Genomic DNA, 18,891 nt, shown 5'->3' with positions numbered 1-18,891 from the left:
TGTGTGTGTGTGTGTGTGTGTGTGTGTGTGTGTGTATATATATATATATATATGTTCTCTGGGGCTTATTCCCACTTTCTCAGCCAATCAGAGGCCACAGGGAGAAAAAGCTGTTATCTAAAGTATAATGACTTTTAAAACAAGGCTACAGCCAGCCTATTTAGCTCTAATTGCATGTTTATGTTAGAAAGTTTGTCACTGTCATAAAAGAGAAGTTATTTTTGTAAATATATTTTTAACAAAACACATTCTAGAGTTTATGTGTGTTTTGTAGAAAGGCTGGACTATAATTTAACAACCACATCAAGGTAATAAGATAATCTTAGTTAGTCTGCTAATGATGAAAGGGAAAAACAGCTGCCAAACATAAAGCGGAAAACAACTGTTCATTGGCAAAAGTGCTCCAAAGTGTATATGCTGCTTATCTTGAATGTGTAAATATGTGTGACTCATAAACACTCATTATCATTTCAATATGATAAAAGCAAATATATTGATGGTAAACACGTAAAATAAGGCAATATATAAATCAAGGTTTCCTCTAGAAATACTGTCTGCTTATAAATACATATAAAAAACAACATCAAAATGCACATGATAAAGATAGACATGCTCTCAAATTATTTTATGCCATTAACAAACATGTGGTGCTAGAAAGGGCATCATAAATTCTGTGTGTATTATTTACTTAGGTGTACAATTTTAAAAGAAGGTGACTGTCCACCTAAAGTGCTTCATTTAGTGACTCTCTTTGCTTTGGTTTGCCTCATGCCCATAATTGTCCTCATGGACATAATTCATCCTGACAAAGTGTCCATTGTCTTTATTGAGGAATGCAAAATGCTTTAGTAAAGTCATCACTGATTTCAATTCAGTGTCAGAGCGGGGTTTCTGTCTGTGCCTTGTTTTTTGGCACAAAAGTTGAACTTCAGAATTAGTGTGCAGTGAAAGTGTGATCGTCCATGTGTTTACCCCCTGAACGGAGTCCTGCTGTCTCTGTTACCGCAGAGCTCCTCTAGGGGGCGCAGCAGGCTGTCCTCACGTGCTCGATAAGGCTGAGCGTAGCTGTCCTCCTCCAACAGGATGCGATTGAGAGTGCGTTCATAATTAATATGCCGTCGCAGCATCAACAGGTATTGATGCCCCTCCTGCAGAAAGGGACAGTCACATTTGTTGGGCGCCCACAGGAACTCCCGGTGCTCCAGACGATAACGGTTGCGGTATGTGTGGATGATTTGGACGTCAAAGCGGGTCTCCTCCCCATGATAGACTTTTTCCAGCACTTTTGCTCGAAATACTGTCACAGCAGACAAATGTATAGTCATCATCCAATATACTATGTATATTAAACCACTTGTATTATGTTGGCATTGGAGACATACTGATTGAACTCACCAAAATCTTTTTGGCAATACTGTCTCTGGCGCTCACCTTTCCCTCGTACCTGGCGACATTTCCCACAGCGGCCTACAAAAGGATGTAATGTATTCATGACATAACAAAAAAAGCCCTGACTTTGTCATCCATGCAAACAACAATTAACAAAGGGAATGAACAAGAAACATGATAATATGCAAATAACGGAAAACTATGTGTATTTCCGTAGCAAGTTTACACTGCAATTTTAAAAATGTAACATTGCCATTTGTGCAGTACTGGTAGTACCAAGTCACTTCAGTATCCGCTGATAAGACAGCTGCTTTCAAACACTCCTGTGCAAATGTATTTGTGTCAAGAGCTTCAGAGGTTTCTATTTGCAATGTGTCTTCTGAGAATAGCCAATCAAAGACATATGCACATCAATGCAATAGCCAATCAGAGGCATTCAAGTTAGACAGAAACCGCAGAATACCATTCAAAATGCTGGCATTTTGTTCAGCACAAAGTTTTTTGTTCTGTAGGCTAATGGAATCCCTTCAATGTAACGTAAACACTATGTAAATAAGAGATTATTCGTGCAGTATAGACAGCTTCATTGATTATAACAAGAGTTTTCGCAAGACTGCAGAACTGTGATCAATTTGTGCTGAAATGAGGTGATTGACAGCTTCAGTGATGATAAAGGGAGCACTATTTGCCCGCTTTCTGTATATGACCAATTCACAATTTGAATAAAAGTTTTACTTGCCATGCTGCTAAGTACACATTGCAACGTTTCGGAAGTGATAACCATATTTAAATGCAAGATTGACTCTAGAATTGCTGTGACATACACTAATGGCAATGATATAGCACTGACCTCTACGATGTATTTCAGGCAGTCGGTTCCTGCGGTTTTCATCTCTTTCCAAACGTGGGACTGGCTGCTGTTGATAGGGGGGTTGAAGAGGCCAGCGAGCAGCAGGATCTGAGAGCATGACCTCGTAAATCACAGTTGTATTTACAAAAGACTCCTCTTTAAGCTTTAAGCGACTGGGACATTTCTGCCAATTATTTCCCATCACACAGACTTCAAGCGTACTCAACATTAAATCTATACCTTTATAACTACCAAGTCTTGTCACTGCACAGATAAGATACTTCTAATACCATATTATACAACTAGTGTAATCTAAACAAAAGCTTAATAGATGTTATTCCTAAATATCAGGAATTAAAGATTTTTACCCCAGAAATGAGGTTTTGTGACTGGCTGTGTTGTAGTAGTGGTTGTGGTTGTAGTAGTGGTAGTCGTAGTGGTTGGAAGTTCAAAGGGTAAGTGGTTTGATGTGTGGTGAGGCTGCCGAAGTTGACTTCTCCCATGATACAGGGCATAGCGGTCTGGAGGCAGCCAGTACTCATATTCAATCCCAGAGCTCTTATCAGTGGACAAGACCTACAATCAGACCAGAACAAATTCACACTGTTGCACTGGCTACTAGGAGTTAATAATTGTGTTGATTTTTTTTTTTCAAGTTTGAACTGAACAAGTTTTTGTGTAATTTTAAAGGGATACTCCACCCCAAAATGAAAATGTTGTCATTAATCACTTACCCCCATGTCGTTCCAAACCCGTAAAAGCTTAGTTCGTCTTCGGAACACAATTTAAGATATTTTGGATGAAAACCGGGAGGCTTGTGACTGTCCCATTTACTGCCAAGTAAATTACACTGTCAAGGTCCAGAAAAGTATGAAAGACATCGTCAGAATAGTCCATCTGCCATCAGTGGTTCAACTGTAACGTTATGAAGCGACGAGAATACTTTTGTACACGAAGAAAACAATAATAACGACTTTATTCAACAATTTGTCTCCTCTGTGTCTCTCCGCATCACAGTAGCGCCATTTTGGAGAATATCCGCTGAACGCAAGCAGCGTATGCTATTCTGTGTCAACCGCGACACAAGGATATGTTTTCTACGTGTATTTATGCTTTGATTTGAACGAAAACAGAATAGAATAAAATCGAATAAAACAGAACAGTGTACGCTGCTTGCGTTCAGCGAATATTCTCCAAAATGGCGCTACGGTGACGCGGAGAGACACAGAGGATACGAATTATTGAATAAAGTCGTTATTTTTTTCTTCACATACAAAAAGTATTTTCGTCGCTTCATAATGTTACGGTTGAACCACTGATGGCAGATGGACTATTCTGACGATGTCTTTCAAACTTTTCTGGACCTTGACAGTGTAATTTACTTGGCAGTCAATGGGACAGTCACAAGCCTCCTGGTTTTCATCCAAAATCTCTTAAATTGTGTTCCGAAGGCGAACGAAGCTTTTAGGGGTTTGGAACGACAAGGGGGTAAGTGATTAATGACAAAATTTTCATTTTGGGGTGGAGTATCCCTTCAAAGCTAACCATGATGTGCAGGTCCTCCTGAGTTGGTCCTGGAACTTCGAAACTCTCCCAGGTATCAGCAGAGCGCCGATACAGAAGTTTGGTTCCTGCCACATTGTATTCCCCGGGAACATTGATCTTCCAGTTCCCATTGATCACAAACTGAGAGCGCCCATTCTGGAGTGCTTTAAAAAATTAATTGCAAAAAGTGATTAAAAAAAACAAAAAACATTGCACTACCACAACACAGCATTATTGTAATGCTCTTATATAGCAATCGGACAAATTGCACAAAGTTTTGTTACTGCAAGAACCTAGTGAAAAACTGCAAGTTCTCCAATATGTCGTTTTTATTGCGCCAATAAAGACAAAGTAAATGCTTTTTTCTGTAATCTTCTACAATGCTGTCTCAAACTGTGCACCTTGCCACTTTTGCTTTGAGAACCACATGTTGGAGAGATCACACACTGGACTGTGCTCTAACCTAGATAGTTTCTGCTGTTATCAGTCACTCTGATGTGTGTAGCTCCGGCCGGGATCATAGTGACCTCACTGTACCCAAACAGTCCTGCAGGAAAACAGATGAGAGAGTAATGCATCTCAGCCTCTTTAATAAAATAAAACACAGTTATTTCCAACAGGTGCGAAGTCCTGCATGGAACTGTATGTTTCCATGATGTGTCTTGCTGCAGCTGCAACATGGATTGGTGTGGCTGCAAGGCACTGAACTGCAGAATTATGACCCAGACTGGTTTTTCTCTTCTCCTTTGACTTTTGACCCTCTTTACAGAGCTCTGTGCTAGCAGCCTTGAATCTGTTATCCTACTCTCAGAAATCCAGATGCAAGAGAGTGGAAAACTGAGTATTTTTTGGGTGGCCAACCAATGGCTGTATTATTGCTGTGTTTTCCCCAATGTAAATGCTCTATATTTTCAGTTGGCCAGTGTGATGGAAGATTTTAAGAGATTCTGTTTTAATGTGGAGAAGTTCAAAGCCAGAAGCGTCAGTGTTCTAACCATGTAGATATGTGTGAGGGGGAGAGAGAAAGTGCAAGATAAATAAGAGAACGAGAGAGAGAGAGTCACCCAGAAACCACTACATTGTTTCAAATAAATGCTGTTCTTTTGAAATTTCTATTCATCAAAGAATCCAGAACAAATCAGAATTTCCACAAAAATATTAAGTAGCACAACACTGATGATAATAAAAATGTTTCTTGAGGAGCAAATCAGCATATTAGAGTAATTTCTGAAGGATCATGTCACACTGAAGACTGGAGTAATTTCTGCTGAAAATTCAGCTTTACATTTTAAAATATATTCAAACAGACAACAGTTATACAGTACTAAATTGTAATATTTAACAATATTACTGATTGTACTGTATTTTTGATCAAATCAGTGTAGAATTGATGAATACAAGAGACTATTTTCCAAAACATTCAAAAAATCTTATAGAAACTTTAAATTTTTGAACAGTGGTTAGGTTAAGAATTTCATGGCTAAATGCCAGATTTTACAGTTTGGAGGTCATTGTCCTCTACTCTGAAAAACAAGATTCATACAAGGATTCATTCAAACAAGATTCATGCAGTTACCATTTATTCACATCTCTTACATTATGTTTCAATAAAAATAGCGATTTCAAAGTCATTAGATTATATAAATCAGACTGAACATATTTGCTGAATTCTGATCTTATTTTTCTGTTCTGCTGTTTAGAGTCAGTGTGAGTGTAGTTAGATTCATTGCTGACCGTTGTTCTGCCCGTTGCTTTGATAAACACTTCTGTGATGAAGGCAGGTTGAGTTGTGGCCTCCACACACCATGCAGGCATCCTCCTGCTGCTCAGATCCAAAGATCAAGTCACATCCTGGCTTCTGCACACACACACACACACACACACACACACACACACATACAAACCCTGTGATTAGAAGCCAAAATATCAAGCACCGTCACATTCTGTTTTAACAGTACAAGCTGATCCCGCAACACTCCTGGCGAAAAACTGGAACAGCTTATGGCCCAGCAGAATTTTGGAGACCTTCCAAGAAATACATTTAGACACTACTAAAGAGTGAAGCATCCAAGATTAAAGACCCTCAAAATAAATGCATTATCTACTACACTAAAACTTGTTGTATCGTTGTAATAGCAACAACAATTTGTTTTCATCCGTTCATCTTGGCACAATATTTTCTGGCATTTGTAATTGATTTCATGAGTTTTCAGCGTTTCAACTTCTTTAATCATATGTATATTCAGGATGGATTAGGTGTAATGAACTGAACACTGCAAATTGAAATTCACTGAAGTATACATAATGCAGATTGCTGTTTATTTTTTGCTGTTTTTACTTATGCTGTTGTTGTGTTTATTTACAATTATTAAATGTCTAATCACTGTTTTGGAATGCATATAAGTGTGGGGTTGGTAAGTTTTTCTTTTTTTTTTTTTTAAAGAATTGAATACTTTTGTTCAGCAAGCATTTGTTAAATTGAAGTTCATGTAAATGTTTTATAATCTTACAAAACATTTGTATTTCAACTAAATGATGTTATTTTCAACTTTCTAACCTATTCATCAAAGAATCCTGAAAAAAAAAGTCTCCTGGTTTCCCCAAAAATATTAAGCAGCTCAACTGTACCAAATCAACATATTAGAATGATTTTTAACAGTAGTACATGTAGAAACAACAGAGCAAGATGGTGCAGAATGCTTCGTTTTTCAACATACACTGAAAAAAACAAAAAGCAAACAATATGCAATATTTCTGATATCAACATTTTGAAACTATATGAATAATTCCAAAACAATCTACTCCACAATATGGAGATCAAATAATAATAGTGGGTTGAATTCTTTAAACATGTTCAAAGACAAAACGATCTGTTTCCACCTCCACTATGTAAGTGTAACTCTAAAGTAAAGCTGCACCATCCACCGTCTCTGTGTGTGTTTGTGTGTGTTTTTAGGTCCACAGGTCCAAACAGATGCAGGTGAAAACAGACGGGCAGCAGAATGACAAAGATCTCTGTCTGAGCCACCGCACACAAACAAGAGCGGGATCATGAGGCCCGGGCAGGGATCAGGACCATTCAGGCAGAAGTTTGGCTTAAGCTCCAGAGTGCAGGGGTGGAGAAGGAGACATCAGGGGAGACTGCAGAGGTAGAAGGGAGGTGTGGAGGAGTACACTGTCCTCAGCAATTTCTGCAGGATATAATTAAGCCCCTCTTTCTCTTTAGACCTCCCGTGCATTTCACGCAGGTGCAATCCTCCTCCTAATATGTGACTTCGAGTTCTCACTCTCCTTATCTGTTTCTTTGCCTTTCCTTCCTTAATCTTGGTAGTTTGTGAAATAATGATTCTCAATGGCACATTCCCATGATTCGGGGGCCTCACAGAGGGGCAACCAGCAGAAGGAGAAATCCACACAGTAACACAACACATGCTTCAAAAGAGAAGAGTCATGCTTCACTGACCTCCATGAAAGGTAGTCCAACGGTAACTGCTGCCAGCGACCAGGGGTCTGTCATTGAAAGCTTTACACTGCAGTTCTCTGAAGTCCATAGAGTCAGCAGGACACTCCTGGTGTTACAGACGCAAAGCTCAGAAGAGAAAACACACATCTAAAGCTGCTAAAATCCTGATTCATTAACACTCTTAGAACAAGCCCTGGAGGACTCCGGATAAATACAACACATGCATCTGTGTGCTGACACAATGACCCCATTTAAAGCTGGTTTTAACATCTGTCCAGGGTGATGGGATCACAGGTGTAAGCAAGATAAAATATTTCATGATCTGATCACTCAATCCACATTCAGAGGTAGTCAGGAACACATATGTCCATATTGCATTTGTAGTGCAAGTGCTAATCCATCTCGATGTGTCCCAGACAACAGTGAAGGGCCGCTTACTCGCCTGGTAATCATCCATGTACTAAAACAAGGGTTAACATTAAAACCATTCTTTGTGGAGAAGTCCATACATATACAAGCTCAAGACTTCAGGGAACTTTAGTTTGCCTGACATCAATACAGTGACACAGATCATGAGAACCATGCACATCTAAAGTAAAATTAATACAGGGGATGAAACTTTTTTTGTTTGTTGGTATTTTATAATGTTAACATGCATCATCAACACAATGTGTAGTAAGTGATATATATAAAAAAGTGAAGTTATGAAATTGAGGACCATCCATTTAAAATCTGACAAGTTTGAGGGTGGATGACGTTATGTCCAAGCAAAAAATACATCAAAATACACTGTAGAATTAGATAACCAAATACATAAAAACTCTCGATATTTAGCACTAGCACGTTTAGGATAAGGTGTAGCTGAAATGTATTTCTATGTAGAAATCCTGTTCAAACAGTAAAGAATTTACTGCACCTTTGTGTTACAAATCTTGTATTGCCTGGTGTCCCCCAAGCACGGCCCTCCTACCAGATTTCTAAAGGGAGAAACAATAATCAAGCCTGATCAAGTAAAACACCATAAGGCTGTTTACACAGGATGCATTCTTACATTTTTCACTGTCAGAAAAAATGTGCAAAAACTGAACCTTTAGGGCTAAAACAGCTTGTCACTAGGGCAGTAATGGGACTTTACTGCAGCTTATCTGCCCCTAAATGGTGCATATTAGAGTACTTTTAATATACAACTATGAACCTTTTAGCAACAAAGCAATGTGCAGTGTGTTGAGATGAGATTGTATGCCTTTTATGGTCAAGAAGCTTACCTGGTGATGCAGGTGCGTGTACGGACAGACGCCCCTCCCCCACAGGAGCGCGAACACACAGACCAACCGCCCCACGAGGCCCACTCATTCATGAAATGTATTTGGCTATGCATCTGTGGTACCTCACCTCCCAGCTCTACTTGTCTGGATGACTGCAAATGTATAAACAAAGAAGTGAATTAAAGGTTGCCGAACAACAACACAGAGAGACAGCAGAGGTGGCAGATTTGATCAACTAAGTTGTGCTAAGAGGTTTTTTTGCAAGCTCATCCACTAGAACAATAGTATGTAAAATATATTTGTACTAAAAAAGTCATTTGATGTATGTCATGCACTAAACTAAAGGAATCCTGTGCTTACTGTGTAAATGATTGTGCATTAGTTCTCAAGACACATGAGAGGCCACCAAAATATTTCCTGCTCATCGGCTATGCTAGACTGCACTTGACATTTGTGGAAGTGTTTGAGTGTTCCCCAGGTGCTCGACTGAGCTCTATTACACACAGCCTCCATTACACAAGCGGTATTCCTATCAGACCACCACTAATCGTCTTCAAGGATAGCATTACTCTGTCATTCTTAGATCCGCTGCTGGCTTTGATCTGAGACAAACAGGCAGTAACAGCCTGTAAAGAGTGAGGAGCTTCTATGGGTTGCCTGAGGCCTAACATCTCCTCAAGGTGTATGTGTATTCTTGTAAATGTAATGTAGGTGTGGAGACTGAGCATGTTTTTCTGCTTCTATCATATTATACAACCTCATACAGAGCAGCTGTTTGTCTTTCTAAAATAATATTCCTCCACGGTATCACGTAAATCTAATTTAAGCAACTCAGAGAGTCACATGAGGTGTGTAAACACGTCGCAACAAAATGAAATGATTTCAGCATACAAACAGAGCATTGAACTTGCATTCCAAAGTTTGACCCCTAAAGGGATGTTTTAATGGCACATATATGACTGCTTTTTGGTCCAGAGCTTTGTACTGGTTCCTGAAATGAACCTTTCAGTGGAAATATTACAGAAAAATTAAGTTTGGTTTGACTCATCTAATAAGATTACCATTGCAGGGAGAAATGGAATGTGTGTCAGAATCTCCTGACCTTATTTAACCTAGAGACCTGTGGTGAATAGAGGTTTGGTAATGAGTGAGGATGTCTAGCTGTGAGGGTTAAAACGACAGATGACTGCACTCACACAGACACAATAGTGCTTTATGACCGATGTCCATCATCTTCAATACTGGGATGACCTGGAACTGCCCTCATTACCGTAGCAAAGACTCAAATTAGTGTTGATGACAGTCTGCCATGGGGCCCGTACGCAAGGCAGATTAATGAAATCGACCTTTCAACTTCAGAACACCAGCTTCCCCCCAAAGGCAAGATTTTAAAAAAGTATATTCTTGGAAAGAGTTTTTGAAAATGAAATTCCTAGTTCTGAAATGAACTTGTTGGCTTCTTGTCGATAGGTCCTGTTTGTGTTGCTTTAAAGGAGATGTGAAAGTCATTCCAGAGGAATGAAGATGATAATGACTGGTGGACAAGACCTAGCTTGGATCTTGGGAGAGAAGCTGGGAAAATGACTGGGTGAGGTCTAGAAGGCACCAAAGGCAGAGTAGTACATGCAGGCTTTCCCTATAGCTACCAGTGAAACTAAAAGGGCTAGATCACCCAAAAATGAAAAGTCTGTCATCATTTACTCAAATCAAGTCATTCCAAACTCATTAGACGTTCATTCGTCACTCCTAAATTAAGATATTTTGAATGAAACCTGAGAGATTGCTGTCCCTCCACTGAAAAATTAATTCCACCAAAACTTTGACGCTTTGGTGGAGACATCATAAGTAATCCATATGAATCAAATGGTTTAAAAGTCTTTTGAAGAGACACAATCACTTTATATGATGAACAGATTTAAAAACACACATATACATAAAAATCATCAAATATGGTAAAGGCAAGCTCAAACATGCTTGCTTGACAGTTTTATCATAAGTTTTGGATGAATGGACTTTCAATGGAAGGACAGAAATCTCTCAGGTGTCATTAAAAACATTTTAATTTCTGTCTTGAAGATGAACAAAAATCATACAGGTTTGGAATTAAATGAGTGTGACTAAACGATGGCAGAATTTTTTTGTTTTGTTTTTTTTTGGCTGAACAACAAAGAGAGAGCATGAGCCAAATGTCATGTTCTTCTTAACTGATAATTTCTGCAATGTGTATAAACAGCAAATCCAAAACAATACAGGGTGGCATCCCGGTCTCTGAACCCCTGAGGTGATCCTGCCCTGGTTGCTCTGAATAAGCTCCGCTCTTGGCAATCAACAGGAAAGACAGCACTCTAGTTAAAGTGAGCAAAACCTTGGCAGCGAGCCTTGCCGATCTGAGCATACCCAACTGACTGTTTTTGTCCCTAAAAATTCAGTTTAACTGCCTGACAGGACATTAAAGTTACTGTTGCAGATGGTCTATAAACAGAAGGATAATGGGATAGGGAACATCTTACAGGCAGAGAGGACAGGCAACTTGGAGACATCAGTAGTGTTATGAGGGTGAGGGCCTGGCACAGAGACAGTTTCCTGGAGACAGAGAAAATAAATCATGTAAGTCAATCACAAAGTCTTACACACCACCCTATTTGACTTTAAATTGGAGCCTGGACTACAGGGCTCACTGTACAAGTGTTGCTGCTCTACATCAAAGACTCTTGATTAATGACAACAAATAGTGACGGTGTGTCCTATACATTGAGAAATCACCGCCACTGAGAAAACATGTTTACGTGCATTTTTAGAGTATGAGTCTGACTCCCAGCAGTGAGGTCAGCATACTAAGAGACCACACAACGATTGACTCATCAAAGGAGCAGATTCTCAGAAACTCTTTACAGCTTTGCTAAAGCCCGACTGTCTTCTTTGTATTGTTGTAATGCCTATGAATTCAAAATTTGAGAAGTTTATAGGGGTAAACTCATGTAAACATGCCACAGTATTTCTTTCTCTATCATACATTTGTGTACAAACATTGTTCATCTTCCTAATCTTCTGTGAACATGGGCTAAGAGGCTTATTTTAATAGCAACCCAGAGTGGACACTGGTCAGTTATAAACAATACACTCCCATTAAGAACTGATTCAGAAGAGCAATATGATGAAATACATGTTCGTTTGATTACATGTGCATCTCTAATCATTGTGAATAAACACGATCAAAAGAGATACAGACTGTAAGTAATGCATCATGATTATCTAAAATAAAATTCTCAACAGTCCAACCTGCACTCAACAGTTTAGCATATTAGCTCAGTTTATTAGCAAGGTCAAGGGTCAAAAGGTCTATAGTTAAAAGACAATAATGATGTTCATTTAGATGGTTTTGACTGCTATAGCCTGAAGGTAAGAACATAAACCTATGCCTGTCATGAAAATGTGATAAAAAAAAAAAAAAACAATATGACTTTATCATTAATAATGATTTTAACTGATTGAAACTGATAATAAAAATGTTGAACAATAACACTATAACACTTGCAAAGTAACTGTGACTGAAATAAAATGTAGCTTTGTATAATTCAATTGCAACAAATAAAGCAAATGAGGATGTCTGAGATGATAAAAATTAAAAATGTTTGAAATATATAGTTTTCAAAGGGTCACATGACAAAAAAAAAATGGCTCCCTGTGTTGGTGCATTTTAACTAAATTTAAAAGGTAAGCATCAAATAATAATATAATTTTTGTAATCATTACGTCAATGACCCATAGATCTTAAGGACTCGAGTCTGTCCCAGGTTGTTTTCTTTGTTCTTTTCCATCTTCCCTTCAGCAATACAATAAAATCATCAACGTGTTTCCCCTCACAGTAGAGGAGCATGATCCACATACCTGTTGTTTGCCTTCTGCATTTTAGGTCTTCGTCAGGTGTCACAAAATAACTTTTTGAGATCTGAAACTGGACTCATCTGATAAAGTAAAGACCACGAGATGTGTGATCCCAGTGGTTTTTATCATCAAAAAAATCGGGAAACCTAATTGCATCCATGTTTCACAAGTGTTTCCCCTGCTGGGTACTTTTCCTGAAGTTTCAAACACGAAGAACCCAAAGAGGATTACCTGAATCCTACATAATCCTGAATAAAAAAAGAATCATTGAAAGTAAATATAGGCTACTTCACGTCGTCCCCGCTTATTTACATTACGGTCCTTCTCACTTTCCAAGGTGCTGTTTCATAGAGCAAACCTCTGAATCGCTTTCAGTTTCATATCAGAGTGTCCAGCGTCCGATCTCACAGGAAGGTCTGGTTATAAGACTTCAGATCTGCTGTCTTCATGTGGCTTTCTGTGAACTCTACCTGAGCCTCTCAGCACACACGACATCCGTGTTCCTTGAGAGAAAATAACGGCTCTTCGATCAGGACACTTGGTCCTCCTGTAGATTTCACATTCTGTTTCAGATTCACATCAGGCGCTGAATATCATCTGAGAAGAGATATAATATTGCGTTTGTCCTAATGTTATCGTTGCACAAACGTCATGTGTCATTACATCCAAAAACTCAACAGGATATATTTTCTTGATAATAATAATAACAATAACAACAACAACATTTCTATATATTAGCATAATATATTATCGTTAAGTTAAATCACGTTTAATTGCTGCCTTTTTCCCCCAGTAAAATCAAGGTAACATAAACCACTTTGAGTGTAATTACTGATAAAGAAAACCAAGTCGAAACTCTAATTAGAAATGACAGAAATTATTGTGGCAAGAGGGAAAAGATGAAGCTACATCATAATGATTTTTTTTTTTTTTTTTTGACTGTACACATTTCGTTTTAGGCTACAGAGCATCCTCTGTGAGAGTAAAAATGATTTCAGATGACAAACAAAACATATATAAACGCTGCACGCATAATAAAGTAGTAGTGAGTTACCCGTCAAAAAGCAGCGTCTGTGATGATCCGGCGTATGTAAATAAACTACGCCAGCCAGAGTTTGTATTAATGTGAATGAGAGCCGCAGCTTTGCGTGCCGCCGCGTTCACCTGAAGCTCAGCCCAGTGTGTGCCTACATTCCGATGAAAAACTAGTAAACACGCCCCTCTTAAACGGAATGTTGCCCAATCCAGATTGTAAATGCTCCAGTAGCTGTAGTTCATGCATGTAATAAATTGTCCTTGTATTGTGAGCCTTAAAGTCCTCATGAAATCAAAATTAAAGTTTTCTGGGTGTTAGTATCAATATGTTAGTCTTAAGGTTATCTATAAGGCAGTGTGCTCCAAAACAGTGACAAAATCCGCATTTAGAAGATATAAGCATTCAAAGCTGGCAGTTCGTCACTTCAGTCAAAACGGCTCAACGATTTTTTTGACGTCACATCGTACTTCAGTTTCTCATCAAACTTTCTGTCCAATCAAATGCTCTCTAGAATCCGAAGCGCCCGCCCCCTACACTATAAATAGACGCTGAAACCGCGGCTGAAATCGGTCACTTGTCCACAGAATTAGTATTTTCTGTACAGTGAATGGCACGTAGTGCACTATATAGGGGACAGGGAACGATTCAAACAGTGTAAATATGCTTTCCATTGAGGAAAAAAAGAAGTCTGGTTTCGCGCTGTGTCACGCGGTTCACATGCGCGAGTGCCACAAAATGTATCGGAGCTATTTGAATTCTACACAGAATGCTATATTTTATAGCAATATGGATGAGATTGTGGCTGGCATACCCTGTCAAATGCAGCTTTACGGAGCTCAACGGCTCCGAACGACTCTAGCCCAAGCTGTGATATAAACGAACGCTATTGGCTATTTTAAAAAGGGGCGGGGCTGCTTGATATGTCCCGCCCTGTCTTCCTGTTTCAGTTAAAATGACGTCAACACAGAGTAACGCTGCGTGTTTCTAAGCATTTCAGGGGACCTTTAAGTTACAGAATGTTTAAATAAATTGAAAGATGTGCATGCCATCAGACTATGAATTATAAAACAACTTCCAGAGGGATTAACTTTTTAAATGGATTTTCTATAGGTAATTTTCAAGGCTCAATCTGTTGAGGCTGGTCTTGTGGAAGTCAACTTGTCTTTTGGCACTGCTGGCACAGTTGGGCTTTCAAAACAAAATACGTTTAGGTGATCTTCATGTGACATATAACTCTATTAGTGAAACAACAGGAATACATATTGAGATTTTATCAATACTGTCCGTTACTGATGGAAGGAAAATCGCTCAGCAGCAATCATGTCTAAACATAATGGTAAGATAACCTGTGTAGTTATTGAAGTGTTGTTTGAAACATTCTTCATGTTGTGGATGACAAAAGGCAGATATGATACAAATTATTGGAAATTTGTTACTGTTTTCTAGATGTTTAGAAATATCACACTGACAATGACTTTCTCAACAAGTAGCTGTGGTTATATTGAGCTCTCCTGCAGACTCCAACCTTGGCCATGGAAACAGTCCCTAAAATAACTCCATATCAGCTGCAATGGATCATCACATACAAACCACAGACCCAGGCGATGTTATGTCTCTTGTCTTTGGTTCTTTCATTAAAAAAAGAAAAGAAAGCAATGCCAACTCTACTAAGCACTTTACCAGAGCATGATGATAAAGTGCCCCAGAGCCTCGAATGGCAAGTTTCAGCTTGCAGAGAAATGTCTTTAGCAAGTGTACCACATCTTTATGCTCCTCAATGAACATAGTCAACCTCTGATTCACAGCCACTGAAAGGGATAGTTCACCCAAAAATGAAAATTTTGTCATTTCCTCAGCCTGAAATTGTTCCAAACCTGTATAAATTTCTGTTGAACACAAAAGAAGATTTTTTGAAGAATGTTGGTAACCAGCAACTGTGTGGTTACCATCATTCTTCAAAATATCTTCTGTGTTCAACAGAAAAAAAGAAACTCATACAGGTTTGGAACAACTTCAGGGTGAGGGAATGACGATGATTTTGGGGTTTTTAATTTTTTCACTTTAATCTCTATATAGATATGAAGATCACAGTCAGCATTTTTAAATTGTATTGCATTCAAGCATACATATTTCAATTGTAAAAACAGTCATTCATTGATTTGATGGAGATTTGTGCGATTGCTCAACAACATGTTTGACAAGCAGTCCCAGCGGTGTCCTTAATGATAGCAGATGCTGCAGTGAACAGACCACAGTGCATCTTCTGGTTTGTTCACCTTCACTTGTGTGTGTATATACTTTCATATTTTTATTCATTGTTTATTTCTCCAGGTCATGAGTGCAAAAGTCTAATGAAGAGACATCTAAACACATAAATCACTCCATATACAAGCATCACATTCAAGCATATATGACTGCTGTGTATGATATACAAACAGCAGCCAGTTTACACATTATCTCTTGATGAAGATATATCTGTACACAACTCTTCTGTATTCAGCAAGTGCAAAGTTTAATAGTTGCCCTGGCAACCTGACTAGCCTTCAACTTGCACGCTGTTTATTAGTGGCAGTAGTGATGTATCCCACAGTGCAAATGAATCCATTCCGTGTGCAGTTAGGTATGCGAGAGTGGAATGACTGCATGGTGAGGGCTATTTTGCGATAGGCCTTGTGAGCCAGATAGCTCAAATGTATGAGAGTTGATGATAACATGTCTCTGGAGGATTGACTCCCTCCTGTACACTTCACTTATGACAGCTGCTCTAAATGGTTTATGCCAGATGTGGTGGATGTTTGACAGGTAACAGCTACTAATATTATAGGCAGGTGTTCTTTCTATTATTCCCTCTCAAAATGCATAATATTTAAGCTTTACAAACAAGGGACAACAAGAAGGCATGCTTCATTCCTAGTAGTGAGGAACAGAAATCCACTAATTGTGTGTTGACAGATCGTTACATGACATCTTTTAGCTCAGAGAGCACTTACCCCAAACAATGTTCTGACTTAAATTGAGTTTAATAGGAAAATTAACAAGCACGTCAACTATTTTGACCCAGCAGGTATTTCATAGGAGGCTCTGCTCATCACAATGTAAACAGCTGAGTGATTTGGAATGAAATCTCAGAGAATCATCAGCTAAAGCTTAAAATATAGAACAGCTGCTTAGTAGCTGGAATAATCTCACAGTGTGAAAGCCCAGAGGGCAGCAGATGTTGCATTGTGTTATATGGAGCTGCATGAAGTATACATGCTATATTAGGTGACTTGTTCCCTCAGTCAAGTGGAACGCACTTTAGTGGAGGTGGAGACTGCACAGAAAAGAAGTGCTTAGGGAAGTTTGTGAGTGTGTGTCTAAAAGCAAAGTGGAACACACCCCTGGTCCTGCAGTGCAGAGTTCCTTTGAAACCCTCCACCTCCCCCAGCTCCACCTGTCCAGATCTGCTATGGGTAATTTCTTGTATGCTATTTGCACTGCAGTGCCATGGCTACATGCTCACAGCAGCATGGCTGTGCAAACTATATCCCAAGAGTTGTCATGATAAACTATGGAGTTCCCCTCCTTGATTTTATCACTGATTATATCAGGCATCTTTGTACAGAGATTTACTGATAACACTCTAGGACAAATAAACACAAGTTCAGCCATTCCACCACATTTTCTTATGTGAGGTCCTTGAGAAACACAGTAGTCTGACATACAGGAAAGGAAGGGGACCTGAGGAGATTGGGGTGAATAAACGGCTTCTGAGTATCTTCATAAAACAGTGTTTAAACACAGCTGTGCTCTGACTCAACAAAAGGTCAAGTCAATGATTACACAGTATCAGTGTTTGTGTCTGTAGACACTTTTGTGCGAGATGATCCTCTGTTAGCATGTTGGTCAGTTCAGTTGGCTGTATCTTAATCACAATAATGGGTTAAATCTGCCTGTTTTGTCATAACATGCAAGACCTGTAACAATGCTAGCATGAAATGAAGTGGACTTCCTACAAAGAAAGAATTTAGCAAACCACAAAAGTAAAAATCTTTAACAGATAACTGGATTGATTATCTTAGGAAAGTAACATCTTTCAATTTAATTTATTTCCCATAAATATCAGTTAAATTTAGTATTAAGTACACAACTGCAAGCACTTCCAGGGAATTATTTTTGTGGTTGTTAGCTGATCCTACATCAGTGTTGGCTATTTCTGGTACCACTAAGCCAATATATTGTAATCCAAGAACCCAGAAGCAGCTGGATGACTGCTAAATTTATGCCAGTGAGTGTTGCTGTTTGAAATAAAAGTTATTAATGGACTTGCTGTTGTTACTGTGTGTTGAGCTAACAGTCACAAACACAGTACTTTTTTTTTTGGATACTATTGAGAATGAAACAGAAGTCTGAAAAAAAAGCAGTCATGTCCAACTGGATTGATTATCTTAGGAAAGTAACATCTTTCAATTTAATTTATTTCCCATAAATATCAGTTAAATTTAGTATTAAGTACACAACTGCAAGCACTTCCAGGGAATTATTTTTGTGGTTGTTAGCTGATCCTACATCAGTGTTGGCTATTTCTGGTACCACTAAGCCAATATATTGTAATCCAAGAACCCAGAAGCAGCTGGATGACTGCTAAATTTATGCCAGTGAGTGTTGCTGTTTGAAATAAAAGTTATTAATGGACTTGCTGTTGTTACTGTGTGTTGAGCTAACAGTCACAAACACAGTACTTTTTTTTTGGATACTATTGAGAATGAAACAGAAGTCTGAAAAAAAAGCAGTCATGTCCACACACAGTTTCTGAATGACCTGTGGAAAAGGTTCTCACCCCTTTGTTTATAATACTGGGTGGCAAATGAATGACGAAACCTGTAGTGTGTCCGGGAAGTGGACGTAAATCAGCTCTTGCTTACTTACTTCCCAGACTTCTAAGAAGAACGAGACATTCATCAGGAAAAACACAGATTTCAGAGGACCTGCAACAAGTTCAAAATTAGTCCAGCTAGACTGAATAATTAGCCATGATCAAACCTCCTTTAAGTCAGTGATGCAGTGAAGTCCCTTTAAAGCTGAATAATGGTAACAATGAACCACAGAGCACATTGATTCACTCAAGTCAGTCACAAATTAACAATATGTAAGAGATCCACTACACTAGGGTTTCTGATCACCTCGTCATGTTTATTTTGCAATAATAACTGTCTTGAGTGCACATTATCCTGCCTATTACATGGCTTTTTTACCAACTAAATAAATATGGGGAAATGCAATATTGATTTTGAGTTGAAATTATAATTTATTATAAATTTACCTGTATATTATCTTAAAGTTTCTACTGAGAAAAAATAGTCCATTACAATGTTCAAAACTGTCAGCATAGCAAAAAGATAAAAACTTCAATATTACAGTAGTATTAATTCTGAAGTTGTCTAAGGTCATTTACAGTATGTCAATAACTTGAGTTGCA

General features: G+C 38.6%; 1 protein-coding gene across 1 annotated transcript; it reads right to left on the bottom strand.

The window, feature by feature from the left end:
* Window positions 1-49: 49 nt before the first annotated feature.
* Window positions 50-13,577, bottom strand: LOC107695312 (ADAMTS-like protein 5). Its single transcript, XM_016495174.1, has 13 exons — window positions 13,452-13,577; window positions 12,401-12,994; window positions 11,023-11,095; window positions 8,513-8,664; window positions 8,164-8,224; window positions 7,248-7,353; window positions 5,519-5,656; window positions 4,248-4,331; window positions 3,785-3,948; window positions 2,608-2,815; window positions 2,240-2,347; window positions 1,396-1,467; window positions 50-1,297 (listed from the first exon to the last, which is right to left on the bottom strand). Exons 2-13 carry the CDS (start codon window positions 12,418-12,420, stop codon window positions 969-971), a joined length of 1,515 nt encoding a protein of 504 aa, XP_016350660.1. The 5' UTR covers window positions 12,421-12,994; window positions 13,452-13,577; the 3' UTR covers window positions 50-968.
* Window positions 13,578-18,891: the final 5,314 nt, after the last annotated feature.

This window comes from Sinocyclocheilus anshuiensis, unplaced genomic scaffold (genome assembly GCF_001515605.1).
Source record: "Sinocyclocheilus anshuiensis isolate Anshui unplaced genomic scaffold, SAMN03320099.WGS_v1.1 scaffold282, whole genome shotgun sequence".
In the NCBI taxonomy this organism is placed as follows: Eukaryota; Metazoa; Chordata; class Actinopteri; order Cypriniformes; family Cyprinidae; genus Sinocyclocheilus; species Sinocyclocheilus anshuiensis.
This window is presented reverse-complemented; position numbering and strand designations above follow the sequence as displayed.

Excerpts from the sequence above, each read along its gene's own strand:
- LOC107695312 (XM_016495174.1), bottom strand. The coding sequence starts at position 12,420 with ATGCAGAAGGCAAACAACAG. Across the intron at positions 7,354-8,163 it reads ACAAGATTTGTAACACAAAG|GAGTGTCCTGCTGACTCTAT; the intron begins GTGCAGTAAATT and ends CTGTAACACCAG. Across the intron at positions 1,468-2,239 it reads GCCTGAAATACATCGTAGAG|GCCGCTGTGGGAAATGTCGC; the intron begins GTCAGTGCTATA and ends ATCCTTTTGTAG.